Raw genomic sequence first — 24386 nt, 5'->3', positions numbered from 1 at the left:
TTTGGGGGCTTTCAGCTGCAGGGGTTGCCATTGGGTAGAAATTTACTCTGACAACATCTCTCTCAATAGGCTTGCAGAACCTCACACATGGTGCCTCCTGTGTTATTGTCATACCTGTAATATTGTTAAATTTCATTAATATGATTAAAATTTAAGGGTATTTTATTTGAATATAAATATACTGCAGTGTATATACACTACATGTGTAGTATGGTTGTTTGTCCTTTTTATGTAATGCTTAGAAAGTAGGCGTTTTGTGCAAACACTGACAAACAAGTATGAACTCTCCAGCTGGACAGGGCTCCGTAGCGTGACACCATTTACCAAAGTAATCATACAGCTCTTTACAGACTCAGAGTAGCTATCAGTCAAAACACAGGAATGATCAATGAATTACCTGTATTCCGCTTGTGATAATTAGTGATTCACAGTTTGAACCTGTCTGAATATCTCTTTTAATTTATTTGACATTCTCTCCTCTCTTCTCTGTCTCCTAGCAAGCAGGCGGTGTCCATGGGTCACAGTGTTCCGGTGTTGAGGGTGGAGGAGTGGCCTATCACAGGACAGTCTCTGACGGGTGACAATGTTAGAGCACTGATCGACAGAGTGAACAGTAGTGCCCGGGGGGGCGTGAGGTTTGTGGGCTCGGTGCTCCAGCCGGCTGGAGGAGGGGGCAGTAACGATAGGATGCCTAGCCCCAGGAGGGGCTGCCGATCCCTCCCACGCACTCCTCCATGTACCCCTCCTGGTGATGGAGACAGAGACCTGGAGGAGCACAGCCCTACCTACAGCCCTGGTGAGATTCTGTTTTTCTTGTCTCTTCTCGTCCCGGGTCTCGTCTTCTCTCCTTTCCTTTCCTCTTCTCGTCTTTCCTTTCCTCCTCTTTTCTGTTCTCTTCTTGCTTCAGCTCCCAGGCTTCCACTTTCTCATGACTTTGAAGGACGGCAATGCGAGACTAGTTCTCTCCTCTCATCTGTCTCCTCTCCTGAACAAGGTTGACATGTGGGTTATATCAGCTCTCCACACACCCTCAACATGCTGAACCCATCATCACAGCCACACTTCAACACTCTACTCATCCTCCTCTTATCCCCCTCTCCTCCAGTCTGTCAGTGTAGTTCAGTTGAACTCTGTGTTGTGTGGCCTTTCCTGCCCCAGGACTATCAGTCAGCACCAACTCTTACCCACCAAGCAGGGCACAACTCCTCACCACAGAGACAACCATACAGACTGACATGTCCTTGTCCTAAGCAGAGCGAGTTGAGTTCACGTTATAGTTCCCATAACCTCATTGACTGTGTTTTATCTAGCCTTCTTGTTCTCCTCCGTGATGGCTTGAACTGGCAGATTGATCTGACTCTTTTGTCTCTCTACTCTCTCTCTTCCCCTCCCTCTCTCTCTTCCCCTCCCTCTCTCTCTTCCCCTCCCTCTCTCTCTTCCCCTCCCTCTCTCTCTTCCCCTCCCTCTCTCTCTTTCCACCCCTCCCTCTCTCTCTCTCTTTCCACCCCTCCCTCTCTCTTTCCACCCCTCTCTCTCTTTCCACCCCTCTCTCTCTCTCTCTCTCTTTCCACCCCTCTCTCTCTCTCTCTCTCTCTTTCCACCCCTCTCTCTCTCTCTCTCTCTTTCCACCCCTCTCTCTCTCTCTCTCTCTCTTTCCACCCCTCTCTCTCTCTCTTTCCACCCCTCTCTCTCTCTCTCTCTTTCCACCCCTCTCTCTCTCTCTTTCCACCCCTCTCTCTCTCTCTCTCTCTCTCTTTCCACCCCTCCCTCTCTCTCTCTCTCTCTCTCTCTTTCCACCCCTCCCTCCCTGCACCCTCTAAATTCAACTTTTCAATTCAATTTCAGGGGCTTTATTGGCATGGGAAACATATGTTTACATTGCCAAACAAGTGAAATAGATAATAAACAAAAGTGAAATAAACAATACAAAATCTACAATAAACATTACACTCACAAACATTCCAAATGAGTAAAGACATTTCAAATGTCATATCATTATACAGTGTTGTAATGAGGTGCAAATAGAATAAATAAACATAAATATAGGTTGTATTTACAGTGGTGTTTGTTCTTCACTGGTTGACCTTGGTTGACCTTTTCTTGTGGTAACAGGCCACAAATCTTGCTGCTGTGATGGCACACTGTGGTATTTCACCCAATATGTGTATATGTGTATATATATATGGGAGTTTATCAAAATTGAATTTGTTTTCAAATTCTTTGTGGGTCTGTGTAATCTGAGGGAAATATGTGTCTCTAATATGGTCATACATTTGGCAGGAGGTTAGGAAGTGCAGCTCAGTTTCCACCTCCTTTTGTGGGCAGTGTGCACATAGCCTGTCTTCTCTTGAGAGCCAGGTCTGCCTACGACAGCCTTTCTCAATAGCAAGGCTATGCTCACTGAGTCTGAACATAGTCAAAGATTTCCTTAATTTTGTGTCAGTCACGGTGGTCAGGTATTCTACCACTGTGTACTCTCTGTTTAGGACCAAATAGCATTCTAGTTTGCTCAGTTTTTTTTATTAATTCCTTGACACATTGGAAAGAATTCTTCTTTTTTTTCTCTCATGATTTGGTTGGGTCTAATTGTGTTGCTGTCCTGGGGCTCTGTGGGGTCTGTTTATGTTTGTTTACAGAGCCCTAGGACCAGCTTGCTAATGGGCGCTTCACCAAGTTAATTTATCTGTAGGTGATGGCTTTGTTATGGAAGGTTTTGGAATCGCTTCCTTTTAGGTCATTATAGAATTATAAACTGCTCTTTTCTGGATTTTGATAATTAGCGGGTATCGGCCTAATTCTGCTCTTCATGCATTATTTGGTGTTCACGTTGTACACAGAGGATATTTTGCAGAATTCTGCATGCAGAGTCTCAATTTGGTGTTTGTCTCATTTTGTGAATTCATGGTTGGTGAGCGGACCCCAGACCTCACAACCATAAAGAGCAATGGATTCTATAACTGATTCAAGTATTTTTAGCCAGATCCTAAGTTACCTGTGGCGCTGAGGTATGTATAATTTTTTTGTGTGCTCTAGGGCAACGGTGTCTAGATGGAATTTGTATTTGTGGTCCTGGCAACTGGACCTTTTTTGGAACACCATTATTTTTATTTTACTGACATTTACTGTCAGGGCCCAGGTCTGACAGAATCTGTGCAGAACATCTAGGTGCTGCTGTAGGCCCTCCTTGGTTCGGGGACTGAAGCACCAGTTCATCATCAAACAGTAGACATTTGGCTTCAGATTCCAGTAGAGTGCTGCAGACTTTTCTAATGTGCCCTCGCCAATTCGTTGACACAGTTGAAGTCGGAAGTTTACATACACTTAGGTTGGAGTCATTAAAACTCGTTTTTCAACCACTCCACAAATTTCTTGTTAACCTGTTAGGGCTAGGGGGCAGTATTTGCACCGCTGGATAAAAAAATGTACCCGATTTAATCTGGTTACTAATCCTACCCAGTAACTAGAATATGCATATACTTATTATATATGGATAGAAAACACCCTAAAGTTTCTAAAACTGTTTGAATGGTGTCTGTGAGTATAACAGAACTCATTTGGCAGGCAAAACCCTGAGACAGATTCTGACAGGAAGTGGATACCTGATGTGTTGTATTACCTTTAAACCTATGCCATTGAAAAACACAGGGGCTGAGGAATATTTTGGCACTTCCTATTGCTTCCACTAGATGTCACCAGCCTTTACAAAGTGTTTTGAGTCTTCTGGAGGGAGATCTGACCGAACAAGAGCCATGGAACGATGATGGCCCATTAGACACCTGGCGCGCGAGTTCATGTTGGGTACCCTCGTTCCAATACGTTATAAAAGAGAATGCATTCGTCCACCTTGAATATTATTCATGTTCTGGTTAAAAAAGGCCCTAATGATTTATGCTATACAACGTTTGACATGTTTGAACGAACGTAAATATATTTTTTCCCCTCGTTCATGAAGTGAAGTCCGGCGGGCTTAGATCATGTGCTAACAAGACGGAGATTTTTGGACATAAATGATGAGCTTTTTTGAACAAAACTACATTCGTTATGGACCTGTGATACCTGGAAGTGACATCTGATGAAGAGAATCAAAGGTAATGGATTATTTACATAGTATTTTCGATTTTAGATCTCCCCAACATGGCGGCTAGTCTGTATCGCAACGCGTATTTTTCTGGGCGCAGTGCTCAGATTATTGCAAAGTGTGATTTCCCAGTAAGGTTATTTTTAAATCTGGCAAGTTGATTGCGTTCAAGAGATGTAAATCTATAATTCTTTAAATGACAATATAATATTTTACCAATGTTTTCTAATTTTAATTATTTAATTTGTGGTGCTGACTTGAATGCCGGTTATTGGAGGGAAACGATTTCCTGAACATCAACGCCACAGTAAAACGCTGTTTTTGGATATAAATATGAACTTGATAGAACTAAAAATGCATGCATTGTCTAACACAATGTCCTAGGAGTGTCATCTGTTGGAGATTGTAAAAGGTTAGTGCATAATTTTAGCTGATTTTATGGTTTTGGTGACGCCTGTCTTTGAATTGGCACAACATTACACACAACTCTTGTAAATGTACTGTCCTAACATACTCTAAATTTATGCTTTCGCCGTAAAACCTTTTTGAAATCGTAAAACGTGGTTAGATTAAGGAGATGTTTATCTTTCAAAGGGTGTAAAATAGTTGTATGTTTGAAAAATTTGAATTTTGACATTTATTTGGATTCAAATTTGCCGCTTTTAAAATGCACCTGCTGTTGATGGAGTGCACCACGGGTGGGACGCTTGCGTCCCACCTAGCCCATAGAGGTTAACAAACTATAGTTTTGGCAGGTCAGTTAGGACATCTACTTTGTGCATGACACAAGTAATTTTTCCAACAATTGTTTACAGACAGATTATTTCACTTATAATTCACTGTATCACAATTCCAGTGGGTCAGATGTTTACATACACTAAGTTGACTGTGTCTTTAAGCAGCTTGGAAAATTCCAGAAAATGATGTCATGGATTTAAAAGCTTCTGATAGGCTATAGAAAATTTGTGGGCAGAACTGAGTCTTGCAAGCCAAAGAACACCATCCCAACCGTGAAGCACGGGGTGGCAGCATCATGCTGTGGGAGTGCTTTGCTGCAGGAGGGACTGGTGCACTTCACAAAATAGATGGCATCATGAGGAGGGAAAAGTATGTGGATATATTGAAGCAACATCTCAAGACATCAGTCAGGAAGTTAAAGCTTGGTCGCAAAATGGGTCTTCCAAATGGACAATGACCCCAAGCGCACTTCCAAAGTTGAAGCAAAGTGGCTTAAGGACAACAAAGTCAAGGTATTGGAGTGGCCATCACAAAGCCCTGACTTCAATCCCATAGAAAACTTGTGGGCAGAACTGAAAAAGCGTATGGGAGCAAGGAGGCCTACAAACCTAACTCAGTTACACCAGCTCTGTCTGGAGGAATGGGCCAAAATTCCCACAACTTATTGTGGGAAGGTTGTGGAAAGCTACACAAAACATTTGACCCAAGTTAAACAATTTCAAGGCAATGCTACCGAATACTAATTGAGTGTATGTAAACTTCTTACCCACTGGGAGTGTGATGAAAGAAATAAAAGCTGAAATAAATCATTCTCTCTACTATTATTCTGACATTTCACATTCTTAAAATAAAGTGGTGATCCTAACTGACCTAAAACAGGGAATATTTACTAGAATTACGTTTTAGGAATTGTGAAAAACTGAGTTTAAATGTATTTGGCTAAGGTGTATGTAAACTTCTGACTTCAACTGTATATATGTTGAAGAGGATGGGGCTTAAGCTGCATCCCTGTCTCACCCCCCGGTCCTGTGGAAAGAAATGTTTTTTTTTTTTTGTCTATTTTAACCGCACACCGTTGTTTGTGTACATGGATTTCATAATGTTGTATATTTTTCCCCAACACCACTTTCAATCAATTTGTATAGCAGACCCTCATGCCAAATTGAGTCAAAAGCTTTTTTGTAATCAACAAAGCATGAGAAGACTTCACTTTTGTTTTGGATTGTTTGTCAATTAGGGTGTGCAGGGTGAATTCGTGCTCTGTCATATGGTCGTTTGATAAAAAGCCAATTTGACATTTTGCTTAGTACATTGTTTTCGCTGAGGAAATGTATGAGTCTGCTGTTAATGGTAATGCAGAGGATTTTCCCATGGTTGCTCTTGACGCATATCCCATGGTAGTTATTGGGGTCAACTTTGTCTCCACTTTTGTGGATTGGGGTGATCAGTCCCTGGTTCTAAATATTGGGGAAGATGCCATAGCTGAGGATGATGTTCAAGTATAGCCAATTGGAATTTGTGGTCAGTATATTTTATCATTTAATTTAGGATAACATCGACACCACAGGCCTTTTTGGGTTGGAGGGTTTCTATTTTGTCCTGTAGTTCATTTAATGTAGTTGGAGAATCTACTGGGTTCTGGTAGTCTTTAATAGTTGATTCTAAGATGTATATTTGATCTTGTATAGGTTTTTGCTGTTTGTTCTTTGTTATAGAGCCAAAATGATTGGAGAAGTGGTTTATCCATACATCTCTGTTTTGGATAGAACTCTTCGTGTTGTTGTTTGTTTAGATTTTCCCAGAAGTGGTTAGAGTCTATGGATTCGTCAATTATATTTAGCTGATTTCTGACGTGCTGTTCTTTTTCCGTGGTGTATTTCTGTATTGTTTTAGTGATTCACCATAGTGACGGCGTAGGCTCAAGTTTTCTGCGTCTGTTTGTGGTTGGATAGGTTTCTCAATTTCTTTCTTAGGTTTTTGCATTCTTCATCAAACCATTTGTCATAGTTGTTCATTTTCTTAGGTTGTCTGCTTGACATTGTTAGATTTGATAGTGAAGCTGAGAGGTCAAATATACTGTTTAGGTTTTCTACTGCTGTTTACACCTTCATTATTACAGTGAAACCTTTTCTCCAGGAAAGTGTCAAGAAGGGGTTGAATTTGTTGTTGCTTAATTGTTTTCCACAATATTTTCCTTCCATCTATAGAATGTCTTAATATTCAGTTCCTTTGGCTTTGATGCCTCATGATTGAGCATAGCTCTGTTCAAGCATGGCCCCCCTACCTCTGAGGAAGCACAGTTCCCGCTCAGCCCAGTCAAAACTGTTCGCTGCTCTGGCACCCCAATGGTGGAACAAGCTCCCTCACGACGCCAGGACAGCGGAGTCAATCACCACCTTCCGGAGACACCTGAAACCCCACCTCTTTAAGGAATACCTAGGATAGGATAAAGTAATCCTTCTAACCCCCCCCCCCCTTAAAAGATTTAGATGCACTATTGTAAAGTGGTTGTTCCACTGGATATCATAAGGTGAATGCACCAATTTGTAAGTCGCTCTGGATAAGAGCGTCTGCTAAATGACTTAAATGTAAATGTAAGTAGTGTGATTTTGCTGTGATCTGATAGAGCGTTCAGTCAGTCCACTGACACCCCTAAGAGACTCTAGGTTGAGGTCAGTGATAAAGTAGTCTACAGTACTACTGCCAAGAGATGAGCTATAGGTGTACCTACCATAGGAGTCCCCTCGAAGCCTACCATTAACTATGTACATACCCAACGTCTGACAGAGCTGCAGGAGTTGTGACCCGTTTTTGTTGATTATGTTGTTGTAGTTGTGTCCTAGGGGGCATTTGGGGGAGGGAATGCTGTCACCTCCAGGCAGGTGGTTATCCCCCTGTGTGCTGAGGGTGTCGGGTTCTTGTCCAGTTCTGGCATTTAGGTCGCCACAGACTAGTACATGTTCCTGGGCCTGGAAATGGTTGATCTCCCCCTCTAGGATGGAGAAGCTGTCATTGATAAAGTATGGAGATGCTATTGGGGGGATATAGGTAGCACACATGAGGACATTTTTCTCTGTTGAGATCATTTCCTTTTTAATTTCTAGCCAGAGGTAAAATGTTCCTGTTTTGACTCATTTAATAGAGTGGGTTAGGTCTGCCCTTACCACGTTAGCATACCCCCCCGAGTCCCTTCCCTGTTTCATACCTGGTAGTTTGGTGGATAGGACTACCAGCTCTCTGTAACCTAGAGGGCAACCAGTGGGTCCGTCTCCTTTATACCATGTTTCTTGTAGTATGACAATGTCTGTATTTCCAATTTATTTGATGAAGTCTGGTTCCTGCTCTTTAGGTCAAAGGCAGATGACCTCAGACCTTGTATATTCCAGGATGAGACAATAAAAGCTTTGTGTTCCATAGTGTCTAGTGTTATTTTGTGTGGTTTAGGCCTGGACCATCACCAAGCATGTTGAGCATCTCTCTCTCCATCCTTACCTCCTCCCCATCTCTCAGACCTGAAGTTGCTGGTGTTTTTCCACTCGTGGGCACCAGGATGTGCTCCGCTGGACGCGCTGGCCTGCCAGTACCACCAGGGGGCGCTGTCCATGCGTGTGTCCAGGAAGGGTCAGATGGTCAGCTCGCTGGAGGCTGATTGGCTGGAGCTGACTGCAGCCTACTACCGCAAAGGCTGGTCATTGGTGGACTCGTTTGTGTACTGGGACACACCCAAAGGTACTGTCAAATACTAAGATATAAAGAGACTTCTAAGGTGAATGTAAGATGCATGTACATCCGTGCCCCCTCATACACGTTAACCTATTCATTATGATTCACAAGTTACAACTAAACTTAGATCAGCAATCGTACTCTGAGAAAACGAGCCTAGGAACTACTGTGTAGTAGTGGCATGTATAACTCTTCTGTAGTGACAGCCACATTAGGCTTAGAAAGTAAAAACAACGTGCATGCTGTGACATCTTGGAGTTGTAAGGTCTCCAGCAAAGAGCAATGATAGGCCAACATCCTATTACAGTTTACTTCTCTGGAAGAGAGGATGGGATTAAAGAGAGATTAAGGACACTTTGTCCTCATCCATCTCTTGTGAATCCATATCTTTCTCAATCATCCTTCTCTCATTCTGCTACTCTATCCATTATTGTCTTTTCAGAAATCTGTTGTGTTTTGTCTCCCCGCCTCCTTCATCCCACGGATCAGTCACTTCCTGTTTCCCAGTCCCTGCTCCTTCTCTCCCTTCTCCTCCCCCTTCTATCCCTCCTCCTCCTGCTCTCTCCTCCTTCTCGCTCCCTCCCCTCTTTCTCCCTTCTCTCTCCCTCCTCCTCCTTTTCTTCCCCCTCCCTTCCTCTTCTCCCACTGTGGCTATATTTGGAGCTCTCTTCCCAACCTGGCTTCTTGTTGCACCATAGACTGGCAGCATAAAATCCACATCATTTGTAGACATCTGGGGCCTGAGAATATAGCACACGGGGGTCTCTCGCTCACATACAGCCTACTTCTTCATGTCTTTAACTAGCTCATTGTCATTCCAATGACATACTTTCAGTACTGACTAGAATTCCCTGCCTCGCAGAGCATTGTTCACGTTGCAGTTCAGCAGTTATTGTTAAGGTATTTTATTTCACCTTTATTTAACTAGGCAAGTCAGTTAAGAACAAATTCTTATTTACAATGACGGCCTACCAGAAGGCAAAAGACCTCCTGCGGGGACGGGGGCTGGGATTAAAAATATACAAATAAATACAATATAAATATAGGACAAAACACATCACAACGAGACAACACTACATAAAGAGAGACCTAAGACAGCATGATAACACAACATAACAACATGGTAGCAGCACAAAACATGGTATAAACATTATTGGGCACAGACAACAGCACAAAGGGCAAGAAGGTAGAGACAACAATACATCACACAAGGTATCTGGTGATGCACATCTGTCCACCGATTGCATTCGTGTAACTCAGATTATGTATGATTTTATGTTTTCTGGTTGATATGTGTTGTGTTGATACACTGAACAAAAATATAAACACAAGTAAAGTGTTGGTCCCATGTTTTATCAGCTGAAATAAAAGATCCCAGAAATGTTTCATACACACAAAAAGCTTATTTCACTCAAATTTTGTGCGCAAATTTGTTTACATCCCAGTTGGTGAGCATTTCTCCTTTGCCAAGATAATCCATCCACCTGACAGGTGTGGCATATCAAGAAGCTGATTGAACAGCATGATCATTACACAGCTGCATCTTGTGCTGGGGACAATAAATGCCCACTCTAAAATGTGCAGTTTTGTCACACAACACAATGCCACAGATGTCTCAAGTTTTGAGGGAGTGTGCAATTGGCAGAAATTCCGCTATGCCCTCAGACGAACCATCAAACAGGCAAAGCGTCAATACAGGACTAAGATAGAATCCTACTACACCGGCTCTGAGGCTCATCGGATGTGGCAGGGCTTGCAAACTTTGTAGTCTGTGAAAGGGAAACCCAGCCGTGAGCTGCCTAGTGACACAAGCCTACCAGATGGGCTAAATGCCTTTTATGCTTGCTTTGAGGCAAGCAACACTGAAGCATGCATGAGAGCACCAGCTGTTCCGGACGACTGTGTGATCACGACCACACTGCCCTTTCCCACCTGGACAAAAGGAACACCTATGTGAGAATGCTGTTCATTGACTACAGCTCAGCGTTCAATACCATAGTGCCCACAAAGCTCATCACTAAGCTAAGGACCCTGGGCCTAACACCTCTCTATGCAACTGGAGCCTGGACTTCCTGATGGGGCAGTTGTGGAGCGGGTCGAGTGGTTCAAGTTCTTTGGTGTCCACATCAACAAAACACTATCATGGTCCAAACACACTAAGACAGTCTTGAAGAGGGCACAACAATGCCTATTCCCCCTCAGGATACTGAAAAGATTTGGCATGGGTCCCCAGATTCTCATTTTTTTTTTTACAGCTGCACTATCGAGAGCATCCTAACCGGTTGCATCACCACCTGGTATGGCAACTACTCAGCATCTGACCATAATGCACTACAGAGGGTAGTGCTTCCTGCCATCCAGGACCTCTATACTAGGCGTGTCATAGACTGTTCTCTCTGCTACCGCATGGTACCGGAGCGCTAAGTCTAGGTCCAAAAGGCTCCTTAACAGCTTCTACCCCTAAGCCATAAGACTGCTGAACAATTAGTCAAATGGCTACTCGGTAACGGTACCCCCTGTATATAGCCTTGGTATTGTTATTTTATTGTTACTTTTCATTTTATTTTTTACTTTAGTTTATTTTGTAAATATTTTTAACTGCATTGTTGGTTAAGGGCTTGCAAGTAAGCATTTCATGGTTGTTTGTATTCGGCACATGTGACAAATAACATTTGTATTTAATTAGAATGTACGAATGTCCACCAGAGCTGTTACCAGAAAATGTAATGTTAATTTCTCTAACATAAGCCACCTCCAACGTCGTTTTAGAGAATTTGGCAGTACGTCCAACCGGCTTCACATCCGCAGACTACTTGTATGGCGTCGTGTTGGCGAGCGGTTTGCTGATGTCAACGTTGTGAACAGAGTGCCCCATGGTGGGGTTATGGTATGGGCAGGCATAAGCTACGGACAACGAACAAAATTGCATTTTATTGGTGGAAATTTTAATGATACCGTGATGAGATCCTGTCGTGCCATTCATCCGGTGTCATCACCTCATGTTTCAGCATGATGATGCACAGCCCCATATCGCAAGGATCTGTAAACAATTCCTGGAAGCTGAAAATGACCCAGTTCTTCCATGGCCTGGATTCTAACCAGACGTCACTCTGAGCATATTTGGGATGCTCTGGATTGATCAACAACCTGATCAACTCTATGCGAAGGAGATGTCGCGCTGCATGAGGAAAATGGTGGTCACACCAGATACTGACTGGTTTTCTGATCCACACCCCTACAATTATTTTGTTTAAGGTATCTGTGAGCAACAGATGTATATCTGTATTCCCAGTAATGTGAAATCCATAGATTGGGGCCTAATTTATTTATTTAAACTGACTGATTTCCTTATATGAACTGTAATTCTGTAAAATCTTGGAAATTGTTGCATGTTGCGTTTATATTTTAGTTCAGTATAGTTTGCTGACTGATGGTGTGTGTGTGTGTGTGTGTTGTCAGGTGAGCCCGTGCCCAGGTCACTAGAGGGGCTGTTTGTCTATGAGGAGAGAAGCACTGCCCCTCCTGCCAATGACACTATCGTAGTGGAGCAGTGGACTGTCATCGAGGTCAGAGAGCCGTGTGTGTGTGCATGCGTGGGTCAGTCAGTGAGGACAGGTGAATGTGTTGCAGTAGGTATTCCCTAGGGAAGATCCTGTAGTGAGTGATAGGATAGCATTACGTGTGTGTGGTGGGGGGGGGGGGGGGGGGGGTTAGCATTGTGTGTGTGTGTGTGTGTGGGGGGGGGAGTGATTAGCATTATGACTGTGTGGTGGGGGAGATTAGCATTGTCTGTGTTGGGGGAGATTAGAATTATGTGTTTGTGTGTGGGTGATTAGCATCATGTCTGTGGGGGGTGGAGATTGTTTGTTTGTGTCAACAACCCTAATGGTAACACAAAAAGATGGATAAACAAGTGTAGAAAACATTCAACAATTACCTCTATCCAGTGTGTGACAACAATATTGTGCTGTGTAGGGTTCTGATGTGAAGACCGATTACGGGCCACTCCTTCACACACTGGCTGAGTTCGGCTGGCTGCTCACCTGTGTCCTGCCCACACATATCATCCGCCATGACAGGTAACACACATCATTGATGGGCATTTTGATATTAATGTTGTTGGACCAGTCTTGGCTCAAGTCTCTGTACTCAAGTGATGAACCTGACATTGCACTTAAATGTTTTGTGTGTTGCCTGATGGCAGTGGTGGAAAAAGTACCCAATTTTCATTCTTGACTAAAAGTAAAGATAACTTAATAGAAAATGACTCAAGTAAAAGTCACCCAGTAAAATACAACTTGAATAAAAGTTAAGTATTTGGTTTGACATATACTAAAGTATCAAAAGTAGGTGTAAATCATTTCAAATTCCTTGTATTAAGCAAACCAGACGGCATCATTTTCTTGTTTATTTTAATTTAGGGATAGCCAGAGGCACACTCCAACACTCAGACATCATTTAGAAACGAAGCATGTGTTAGTGAGTCCTTCAGATCAGAGGCAGTAGATGACCAGGGATGTTCTCTTTAAGTGTGAATTTGATCATTATCTTGTCCTGCTAAGCTTTCAAAATGTAACGAGTACATTTGGGTGTCATAGAAAATGTATGGAGTAAAAGGTATATCGTTTTCTTTAGGAATGTAGTGAAGTAAAAGTTGCCAAATATAAATAGTAAAGTACAGATATCCCGAAATTCTACTTAAGTGAAAATACTTAAAAGTTCTACTTAATTTACACCACTGCCCGATGGTCCAGAACAAACTCGGGTCATCATGCCTTATTTGACTGTTTTCCTTCATAAACTTTTGTAATGTTGTGTGTTTGTCTAGTGATGGTAACCTGGCAACCAAGCATGTGGTGTTCCTACAGAGACCAATCAAGACCTCTTCAATACCACAGAGGAACCATGTGAGGGCTTGGTTTCAGTTAGCAGCTTTCCTGTTGTAGTGTTTTGTTCTATGTGACTACTGCCCCCCTGTGGATTTTTTTATGATAAAGGGAAGTGGAAAATGAAAGCAAAGTGAGATGTATCATACAAATCAATGAATTGTATTAATATGGATCCGCCCCTTTTCATTTTCACCTAAAATGACATACCCAAATCTAACAGCCTGTAGCTCAGGACCTGAAGCAAGGATATGCATATTCTTAATACCATTTGAAAGGAAACACTTTGAAGTTTGTGGAAATGTGAAATGAATGTAGGAGAATAACACATTAGACCTGGTAAAGGATAAACAAACTAAAAACGTTTTTTTGCCATCTTTGAAATGAAAGCCCAGGCACAATATAGATTTGCCACTAGATGGCAGCAGTGTATGTGCAAAGTTTTACACTGACCCAATGAACCATCACATTTCTGTTCAAAATGTATCAAGACTGCCCAAATGTGCCTAATTGGTTTATTAATAACTAAGTTCATAACTGTGCACTCTCCTCAAATAATAGCATGGTATTCTTTCACTAATAGCTACTGTAAATTGGACAGTGCAGTTAAATTAGTTTGTCATGGTACATTTTCTTGTTACTTGCGTCATGCTAATCACATTAGCTCAACCGTCCCGAGGGTGGGACACCGATCTGTAGAGATCCTTAAGAGGTTTTAAATTGCTACACTATAATGCCTGAATTTAACCTTAAACACTCAACTTCGAAATGTCTCATTCTGAAGTGAGACTGTGAGAGCTAGTTGCTGTTACACACATCTGTACTGCATTAGATTTGCATGTTGCTTTTACTAGATATTTTAATGACCGATGATTGATTTATTTGCACAATGTTTAGCGTTACTGCATAGAGAAGTCACCATCACAGAGACATGAAAGCCTCTTCCTCTTATACTACCCTCTGTCCTCTCCCAGGCCGGGTCCATTCAGAGCGACGTGTCCACTCGCTCTGTGAGTCGAGGTGTGGGCAGCCCCCTAACACCCCCCAATGTGGAGTTGTCCCCCACCGCTGGGGGTATCGGGGGGTTCCCCGTCTTCGGAGGGGGGTACCCCAGCACCCTGTCCCACCTAGAGGGGGGCTTCGAGCACGATGACGGGGCGGCAGAGGTGACCTGCATGTGACCCTGAAATGGACACATATATATACACCCCCCATCTATCCCTCTAATCGCTTCCCTAACCAAGAAGACTAGAAAAGCAAAACTTGGCACTTTTTTTTTATTATGAAGCCATATTTACAATTTTGAGATGGTGTTATTTCCATTTTTATACATTTTGTTGGGAAAAGCAAGCTGTCGAGACACTTTTGTTCGTACCCACACATATGCACTTATCAGTCCAGATTCACACATCTCATCGTTCACACAGCACCTTTTCATATAAGAACACACACACACTTTCACACAACTGTGACCAGCAGAAAGCACAGGACATCTCCACAGTGACCGGGGGAACCAGGAAGAAGCTTCCATGCAGACACACCCAGACCACTGGACTGAACTCTGACCAACTACACAACTGGTTGGTGGAACGTGTCCCCATGTTTTGGGACCCCCTCCCCCAGAACTGCCAACACCTCCGTTCAATACAACTTTATCTCCTCATCCTCTGACGTGTAACATCACACCTACTCTGGCTCAAGGGGAAACGGGCCAGACAAACAGCACAGCTACATTGGGTTGGGCTAAATACATTGTAGTACAGCTGACTAGGTATTCCCTTTCCTGCCACCAGCTCCTCTCCCCTGTTGTCTCAAACACACCCAGCTGGATGGAAACGTACCAGGCGGACAAATACACGCTCGCTGTGTGGTGGTGGTACTGTCCAGGGCCTTGCAGCATTCAGCAATATTATTCAAACAGACCTCTTTCTGTGATAGTTGTAAAACTAGGGGTGTTTTGAGTTGAGGCCTGGAGAAGATTTGTACAGTAATTGCATGGGTAAGATTTATTTCCATATACCGGACTGCCTGGGAATGAATTGATAACATACTGAACCTTCTCTAGATATGTACATCAGGGCTATAAATGTATTGTCTGATTGGTGCTTAAATCTATTGTTCACGGTCATTAGCGTGCATTTTTATTCATTGGCATCAGATCAGGACCTATTCTATTCCTGCACCTACTGTCATTAGAAATAGCTGGTAGTTATTTTATCATAGCCACATGGTACTGGTTATCAGGCCTCAATTGTTTTCATTCTGCCCAATGATTCCTTTCCTCAGACAAAAGCCCTATTGTGTTACTAAGGGAGATGACTCAGTGACATTTGTTTAATAACACTATTAAAGGGTTTGTTGTGTAAGAGAACACCACAATGATGTACATATCGTAGATGTTATAGTATTACTAGAGATGGACATTTGTAGTTATACAATACAGGTTTATGAGCCCCCTTGTTTTGGGGATGGTGAAACATCAGTATTTACCTGTTGCAGTGTTTCATTTGAGAATGTAATATTTTGCTTCCTTTTGTCATCAGTGTTTATTTTATTAAACAGCTATTTCTCCTTATTCCTCACATTTAGAAAAACACATGCCCATGATTTCCTCACATTTACTGACCAATTATTTACTTTTAAAGCACTCGGCTAAATAGGAGAGGCCATGGAGAGGACAAGTTAATTCTTGACAGTTCCGTGGTGGCCCCACACTCACATCTGCCTTCTTCATCCAGGTGTAAACCTCTCAAATGATCCCATGACTTTTACAAGCTGTATTTAAAAAATTAAGTCATAACAGATGGGGCCAAATTATACATAAAGGGATTTTTGTTGGGGTCAACAACAGGGTAATAGTCTTTTTATTAAGACAAATGTTGACAGTAAAATGTATTTTAAAGGAAAATAAAAAGTGGGCGGATAGACAAGACTCCTCCCACAAAATAACTTAATGATGATGAGGAGGAAGGAGGTGTGCACTCAGAGCAACACAAGCATAGAGGGCTTCTGAACCACAAATGGACCCCTAGCCTCTAAACCCTAGGTACACCTGTAAACTAGAGAAGATTGGATACAGAGAAGCATTATGGTCATAGCTTCATCTTGCCTCCAAATGGGTTTCCTGGAAATGTCTGCATATTCTTCCACCTACCCAAGCCTCAGATCTACAGGAGTGGCAAGGAGTCTATTTGGAATTCAGTGATAGAACAAAAGCAACGGGGAGAAAGCAAAGCACCAGCAAACACATGATAGTAGTGGGGGGGGGGACAGCAGGGGTTATGTACAGGGAGCCCATAAGGGTGTGCCTTTGTCATCAACACATTATGGTTAAATGTAGGTTTTGTAAATCCAGCTGCTCAAAAGGTTAAAGCAACATTCCCCACAGAGTAGTGAGACTGGCTAGTGTGTAGCTGCATCAGACCTGGGTTCAAATACTATCCGAAATCTCTTCAAATACTTTGAGTGTTTGCTTTAGCCTGCCTGGAGTACCAGGTGGGTGGGGTTTGCCTTGTGGGACTCTCATTGGTTTCATTGCAACAGGCAAGCTCAATCAAGCAGTATTTGAATACTAGTATTTGAACTCACGTCTGGTCTCCTGTGTGCAGCTCTCCTCTCAGGCCTCGCTCTCCCCGGCTGAGGTGTTCTGGACCTCCTCCTCCAGGATAGGAACGATCAGGTTGTCCTTGGACATCAGGTTGTACTTCATCACGAAGCGCGTGAACCGATGGCACAGAAAGGTCTCGTTCTACAGGGAAGGAAAGAGGATGAGAGTTGGGCCCTGTCCAGAAACAGCCTCTACCCCTAAACAAGAGGATGCGATCTGAGGTCTGATGCACTAGTTTAGAGGCTGACTGACCATTTACTATAAAGCCATACTGTCACAGCCGTGATTTGTCATGAAGTAAATCATGTCTGGAACGCAGCTAATCAGCATCAGAACTAACTGTTGTATGTAGAGCCATAGCTTTGGTCTGCTTGGAGTCATCACATGGGTGAACTCCACAGGGCACGAGTTCAGTAGACCATGAAGTGGCCATTATGGATATGCACAGGTCCCAGACTCTATTCAGCTCTAGTAGACAGTATCAGTCCAGTGTTCCCTATTGTCTAGGTCTGTAGTGCCACCTGTTGGCTTAACATGGGACTACTACAAGATGGAATATGTTCATAGCTGGTTGGCCACATATGGAGAATAAAGGAGTTGGTAATCACTCATTTCCTGCTCAATCGGTTGCACATGTGGTGTGGATAAGTGCATTATATGTTCTAATTCAAACAAGTAATGAATGTCCCAATGAAGCTTTACTGTCATTTTCAATTGGTATGAAGAGCCCAAATCATACTTCACTGCCAAGTCTATTTGGGAAGTGTGAACCTTTAACTTACCTCATACTTGTCAAATATCTGGCGATGGTGGAAGTAAGCGTGGGAGAATATCCTGTAGATCCGGCGACACACAGAACCCAGCTTGGCCACTGAGGACTCCTTGATGCTCACACTGGGGAGGGGAGATTGAAAGTGTATGAGTGGGGAACCAAAGCACTCCTTTACATAAAGTGTGTGTGTGTGTGTGAGTGCTCACCGGCTGGGGAAATACTTGTTGCTGTTGAGAAGGCAGGCAGCTCCGTCCAGCGTGTGCCTGGTGTAGTCAATGGCAGGGCACTGTGGACCCAAGCACAGGCAATGTACATGCATCCTAAATACAGAATAGTGCATTGCAGGCTGAGCTGAAAAATGTAATCCTGAGTGAATTGAATCAAATGTATTTTATAAAGCTCTTTTCACATCAGCAGTTGTCCTAAAGTGCTTATACAGAAACCCCAAAGAGCAAGCAATGCAGATGCAGAAGCACAATGGGTAGGAAAAACTCCCTAGAAAGGCTCCTCTCTAGGAAGAAACCAGGCCCTGAGGGGTGGAGATTATAAGAGTACATGGACAATCGTTCTTCATTCTGATTTTAGTAACACTCACCTCTTTGGGGGTCTTGTGTGCAGCACACAGGAATATCCACTGTTCTGTGGCTGTCATCTGGGTGCAGGTGTCTGGGTGGCACTCGCTCTGCAGTTTCACAGCGAGTCCATTCAGCTCCAGACAAAATTGCCTGTATCAGATGGGAGAATGGTAGACACAGACTGAGTCAACACACCCACATGGAGTAAGGTTTTTGATCTCAGCGTGTCGTGCAGCTACTGTACCTGAGGTGCTCGTACTTCCACACCCCTTCGTCCTGTCCCTCTGGTGGCTCTAGGATCTTATCGATACCGGAGCAGTCTGACCGGATGTTCTGCTGAATGTACTGAACAAGGGACAGGGGAAGTGCCTAGGTTAGTGATCAAAACATCTTGCCATCATCCTCCTAACTAGTTAAAAGAAATAGGTTCTGACATGGGTGACAATGATCACAAGTCAACCATTAATAGATAAGATGCTTCGTAGGTTTATAGGGAAGCAGGCTGCCATCTTAAAATAAGGCACACCATGTCAGCGTCAGGCTTGGCACTTGACAGCTACGAACAGCATTCTGCAATTATGACACTTAGGGCTAATTTGAAGCTCAAAATGGACTCCACAGTCACGCCCCACTAGCTAACTCAACCACACCTGTTGTACAGCCAGCGTGCTGTCCATCTCTTCAAAGGATTCATCTGGCCAGTTGTAGAAATCCTGCAGTGAGAGAGTGAGCGATAATCATATTCAGTGCATGTGTGGCTATGGCTCAAAGGGCAAAATAGTGTCACCTCTCAGCCATTCATATTTCATCTAACCAGACAGATGGTCTCTTCACAGTAACCAAGTCCAGAACAGACTCTGGGAAATGCACAATACTGCATAGAGCGATAACTACATGGAACTTTTTCACGTCAAGTAACTCAAGTGTGCAGTAAAATCAGATGTAAAGAAACATAAAACAACACCTCACGGCACAATGCGGACTATGAAGAGACACACACACACACACACACACACACACAGTAATAATAATTTTATATCAGTGGAGGGGGAATTTCATTTTTTTTGGTGAAACATTTTTTGATAAAACGATGCTAAATAGTTAGCAAGAAAGGCATTTCACTGTACTTGTGCATGTGACATTAAAAAACTTGAAATGTATATATTCACGTCACCAAATCATTTATTAAAAGACTGTTTTGCTACGAAGGTCTACAGTATCCTCAACAGCACTCTGTAGGTTAGCACCATGGTGTAGCAGGAGGATATTGGGAATTTTCCAGTACATATATGCACATTATACATCTCAGAGTAGTAAGCAGAATCAACACAAGCCATATGTATCTGGGCCATTAGACGTGCACTCTGAAGCCATTAATCAATAGATCATTAGGTTAAGGGAAGGTATATGTGTCTGGGTCATAAGGCTAAGGGAAACCAATAATCAATAGGTCATTAGGATAAGGGAAGCCATTAACCAGTCCCGTGAGGTTCATTAGATGTGCATTAGGAGCATAGGTGTGTTTTACTAAAAGCACCATTAGACATGCACCTGCATTAGGAGTATGCGTGTTTGTTTATTTTTGTATCGTTGCTATGGTTACGCCACCAATAGAATCTATGCCCTAAGGTCTGTGCCAACAAGAAAATGGAAACCAAGCTGAAATAAGTTCAAGGCAAAAAGATAATGGTGGCTAAATGCCCAAGGGGATGAATCATTAACATAAAGAGGAGTGACAGTGTGTAACGTAAGGATGAAAACTGTATAAAAAGTGTGTGCCCGAGGCTGGAAAGGCAGTTGCTTCATGAACCAGCTCGGCTTTTGTTACTTTGTAATAAAGTCTATTTGAACTCACAAGCTCCAGTATTTGGGAAATATTATTGACTGAATATTTCCACGACAAGTACAGCTAGTTTCTGTCCTCCTCTGGGTACATTTACTTCAATACAAAACCTAGGAGGCTCATGGTTCTCACTATCTTCCGGAGGACGTCCTCCAACCTATCAGAGCTCTTGCAACATGAACTGACATGTTGTCCACTCAATCAAAGGATCTGAGAATGAATCTAGTACTGAAAACATAAGCCAGTTAGCTAGCACTGCAGTGCATAAAATGTGGTGAGTAGTTGTGACTCAAAGAGAGAAAGACAATAGTTGAAGTTTTGAACAAATTAATTCCTTCAAAAATGAAGGAGGAGCAAGAGAGAGAGAGAGCTAGCTATATTTCTGTTGTATTTTTTGCACTTTCTTAGCTAGTGAATGCAGCTAGCTAGTTTAGCCTACTCAAACAGAGAGGGCTGCTATGCTAGCTGGCTATGGCTATCCAAAACTGGAACTCTAAGTCAAGGTAAGCTTTTGGTTTATGAATTGACACCAGGGCCTAACGGTGTAACTGTTAAACTGCCTGCTGACTGTACACTGTACTGCACAATTGTAGCGGATTTACTAACGTGTTAGTTGTAGTAGTTTTGTTGACTATGACATTAGCTAATATGGTGACAACGATGTAGGCTGTGTGTAGCAGTTAGCAATTATGATATGAAGGTTTGGAAAGGTTTTTCACCTGGTCACAGACAGCTGATATGTTGTGCACTGAAGTCCACAAGCGAAGGGAAAATGCGAGAGGAAGAGAGCACGTAGATGCGAGAAGGAATACAACTACAAAAGTGATCATGCTGTTTGTATGTGGCTGCTATGAATGTTAACTGTGTTCGCGTGTGTTCAGGGGTGTATTTATTCTGCCGATTCTGCCGATTCTGTTGAAAAACGTTTCTTAAACGGAAGCAAACAGAATGGGGATAAATATACCTGAATTTGTCCAATAGAATCTCTTGTTTGCACTAATGACTACACCCTAGATCAGCTAGATGCAGGCAAGAGTGTGCAAGGCGGTATTAAATGTGTCACTGTCACCTTGATTACTCAAATTTCTCTCTTGACCTGTGCACCTGTTGTAAACTTTCATTCGTAGTCTAGATTGTAGAAACATGATGATGGGTATAGGGAAAATTGAAGTATAATGTGTAGTAACCTAGCTAAACCTATCGATGTTACATTGAGCTGGGTGAATGGAATATGAATGACAGTCATCCAATATGTTGTAATATAAATAAGGCCATGCTCATAAAAAAAAAATCGTCCCTCATCTTAAACGACACTGACCGCCACTGTTGTATATTATATATTTGCATAATAAAGTAATAATGTATTGCATGATATATTGTTCTATTTATGATGTAGGCTGTTGCGTTTTGTTGTGATGTAACTATTGTTTTAATCCTGTTTGGACCCCAGGAAGAGTAGTAATGGGGATCCTAATAAATAAACAATATACAGTATTTAGCTAACTACATTAGTTACTGGTTAACTAGCTAACTACATTGGGGACACGTATAAGGATAATTACACAAATAATTACCGTTACTTGGCTTGATAGCTAGTTGATGGAAAATAATATAACGTTAGTCAGCTAGCTAAAGTACAGTAGCTGAAGACTACAGCTCATGAACAGTTAGCCATGTCAAAATAGCTCGCTAACAGTTAAACGGTAGCTAGATACTGTAGCTAGCTATAATGTCAACAATTACAGCTGTTAGCTAACTTAGATATCTAGCTAACTTAAACTAGGTTAGCTACTAGTTCGCTAGCTATCAAAAGTAAAGTGGTTTTCAGATGGTGTTCATATTTCATTGTTTTAAAGTCTAACTACCTAGCAAGTCTCAAATTCTCTGTGGTAGTTTTTAGCTAGCCTAATTAACGTTAGCTAACGCTACCCAGTTGCAAGCCCGACTCTTCCTATTTTCCGGAAAGACAACTCCGAGCTAACCGTACAGAGAAACGACTCAAACCCCAAAATCTGAATGAAATTCACTGTTCCTGCAAGACCACCGTGGTCACCGCTGGTCTCTTTACCATATGCAATCGTATTCCGATTTGTGGAAACATACCTTCGCCTTGGTTCCAGGCCGATTCCTCCTCAGAACTGCAGTACCCTCCGCCATGACCATCTCGACAGAATGCCCGGATGCAAATGATGCACACATTTACTGACTTGTGTGTGACGGATTCCCTGTAGCAGGAGCGCGGACAGGGAGTTGCAAGGCTACCAAGCAGTGGACATTCCTCAAGTGGTGGAAGAAGTACCCAATTATCATGCTTGAGTAAAAGTAAAGATACCCGTTAAAATACAACTTGAGTAAAAGTCTAAATGTATTTGTTTTTAAATATACTTAAGTATCAAAAGTTAAAGTATAAATAATTTAAAATTCATATTAAACAAACCAGACGGCACTATTTCTTACGTTAACATTTTACGGATAGCCAGATGCACACTCCAGATTGCAATCAGAAGTCGAAGGGAAATGGGAGTCCCTGGAGAACGAGATGGTTGGTTAGTAGTGCAGTATTATCACGAGGAGACGTGTACTTGGGAAACGGAGGAGGAATATGGAGAGAAGGTCAAAGAGAGAGGGAAGAAGAGGGTGAGCTTGAGTCGGATAAGAATGGTGGGAAAAAGGGAGATGGTTTGATAAAGAAGAATGGAAGAAAGTGTAAGCAGAGGGAGATGAAAACAGGAGGAGAATTGGAAGTGAATGAGGGTGAAGTTATCGGAGACCGAGGTATGCACGGAGGGTCACGATAAAGATGAGTCTGACAGGAGTGAAGTTTATGGAAAAAGTGGACTCTTGCATTTTGGCTGATCCATTTGTGATTTCGCGGTGGGTGAAATAGTTGGGTAATGTGGAATCGGTGAAGTTAACCAGAAGTGGTCTAGTGATAATTGTTTGTGTTGGTCAGAGGGAGAAGGCGCTCGGAGTAAAAGAAATGGGGGCAAGAAAAGTTGTTTCGCTCTCAAGAAAAGGGCGCCAATGAAACTGGGGTTGCAGTAAATATAAAAGTTGACCAGCTGAGGGGAAATTCCCGGTGTATGTGATGCTCGTCGTTTGATGCGACGCATAACGGGTGGGGAAACAGAAGAGTCATTGTCTGTTCTTTTGAGTTTTGAAGTTGAGTTTTTGCCCGACAAAGTGAAGCTAGGATATATATGTTATCCTGTATGAGCGTATGTGCCGAATACATTACGATGTTAGATGCCAAGCTTATGGGCATGGCATGTGGCAGCAGTGTATAGGAGGGAGGGTCCAAGGTGTGAGAAGTGTGCAGGAGGGCATGAGACAAAGGTATGTGTAGTATTGGTGAAAGTAGTGGTATGTGTTATTAATTGTAGGGGTGCCCATGGGGCTGGGGATCAGAAATGTCCTGTGAGAGAGGCAGGTTGAGGTTTCTAGGGTTAGAGTAGAGCAGAAGTTGTCATATGTTGAGGCAGTGAAGAAAGTAGAGGAAGATGGGTTAAGGGTGAGGAGTGGTGAGAGTAGTAGAGATATACCAGTACAGAGGGATAGGCCAAAAAGTGATATAAGGTTCAACAAGATTCGATTTTTAGCATTTATAGCAATGGTTATCAACTGTACGGCAGGGATGGAATGGAAATTGCAGAAAATGTAGGTTGTGGTGGCAGCTGCAGAGAGGTATTTGGGTGTGCGAGACATCAAAAGAGTTACAGGGTGTGTTAAGTGGTGAAGTCCCATCCTTTTAGGATGATGACATGAGGTAGGAATAAATACATTTAATTAGTGGAGTGGGGTGGTGTTAACTTTATATAATGTTTTAATTAGTGAGTGTAGTGTTTGATGGTAGGGTATTTATTATTACATTTGATCTATCAAGCAAAGTGTAAGGGAGTTGTACTCCAGTCTAGTAGGTAATGCAACAAATTGGATGCCAACTGCCGTTAAACCTCAGAAGAGGGCACACTCCAACGCTCAGACACCATTTACAAAGGAAGCATGTGTTTAGTGAGTGCACCAGATCAGGGGGATGACCAGGGATGTTCTCTTGATAAGTGCATGAATTTGAATATGTTTATGTCCTGTTAAGCATTCAAAATGTAACGACTACTTTTGGGTGTCAGGGAAAAGGTATGGAGTAAAAAGTAGATTTTCTTTAGG

The 24386-nt window shown here is 42.6% G+C and overlaps 2 protein-coding genes across 2 annotated transcripts in view; one reads left to right on the top strand and one right to left on the bottom strand.

Moving 5' to 3' along the window:
• The window catches only part of LOC106582313 (raftlin-2), a 43628-nt gene extending 27621 nt beyond the window's left edge, over positions 1 to 16007 (top strand). Inside the window, exons 3-8 of the mRNA XM_045704811.2 lie at positions 498 to 796; positions 8327 to 8545; positions 11999 to 12105; positions 12515 to 12618; positions 13368 to 13446; positions 14400 to 16007. Coding sequence (XP_045560767.2) covers positions 498 to 796; positions 8327 to 8545; positions 11999 to 12105; positions 12515 to 12618; positions 13368 to 13446; positions 14400 to 14606 — 1015 coding nt within the window. The 3' untranslated portion in view covers positions 14607 to 16007. The remainder of the gene's footprint in view (positions 1 to 497; positions 797 to 8326; positions 8546 to 11998; positions 12106 to 12514; positions 12619 to 13367; positions 13447 to 14399) is intronic.
• Positions 14689 to 22510, bottom strand: LOC106582314 (MOB-like protein phocein). The gene is made up of 7 exons (XM_014165273.3): positions 22326 to 22510; positions 19030 to 19092; positions 18624 to 18724; positions 18400 to 18529; positions 18011 to 18090; positions 17815 to 17926; positions 14689 to 17173 (listed from the first exon to the last, which is right to left on the bottom strand). Exons 1-7 carry the CDS (start codon positions 22419 to 22421, stop codon positions 17042 to 17044), a joined length of 714 nt encoding a protein of 237 aa, XP_014020748.1. The 5' UTR covers positions 22422 to 22510; the 3' UTR covers positions 14689 to 17041.
• Between the last annotated feature and the right edge of the window lie 1876 nt (positions 22511 to 24386).

The sequence above is a fragment of the Salmo salar genome, chromosome 21 (assembly GCF_965601325.2).
Source record: "Salmo salar chromosome 21, fSalSal1, whole genome shotgun sequence".
Classification (NCBI taxonomy): domain Eukaryota; kingdom Metazoa; phylum Chordata; class Actinopteri; order Salmoniformes; family Salmonidae; genus Salmo; species Salmo salar.
Note: the sequence above shows the minus strand (reverse complement) of the source record. Positions and strands in the feature narration are given on the sequence as shown.

Coding starts and splice junctions, on each gene's coding strand:
- LOC106582314 (XM_014165273.3), bottom strand. CDS start 22,421: ATGTGTGCATCATTTGCATCCGGGCATTCTGTCGAGATGGTCATGGCG. Junction 18,530..18,623: donor TGGAAGTACGAGCACCTCAG/GTACAGTAGCTG, acceptor CATCTGATACAG/GCAATTTTGTCTGGAGCTGA. Junction 17,174..17,814: donor AGATATTTGACAAGTATGAG/GTAAGTTAAAGG, acceptor CCTTCCCTGTAG/AACGAGACCTTTCTGTGCCA.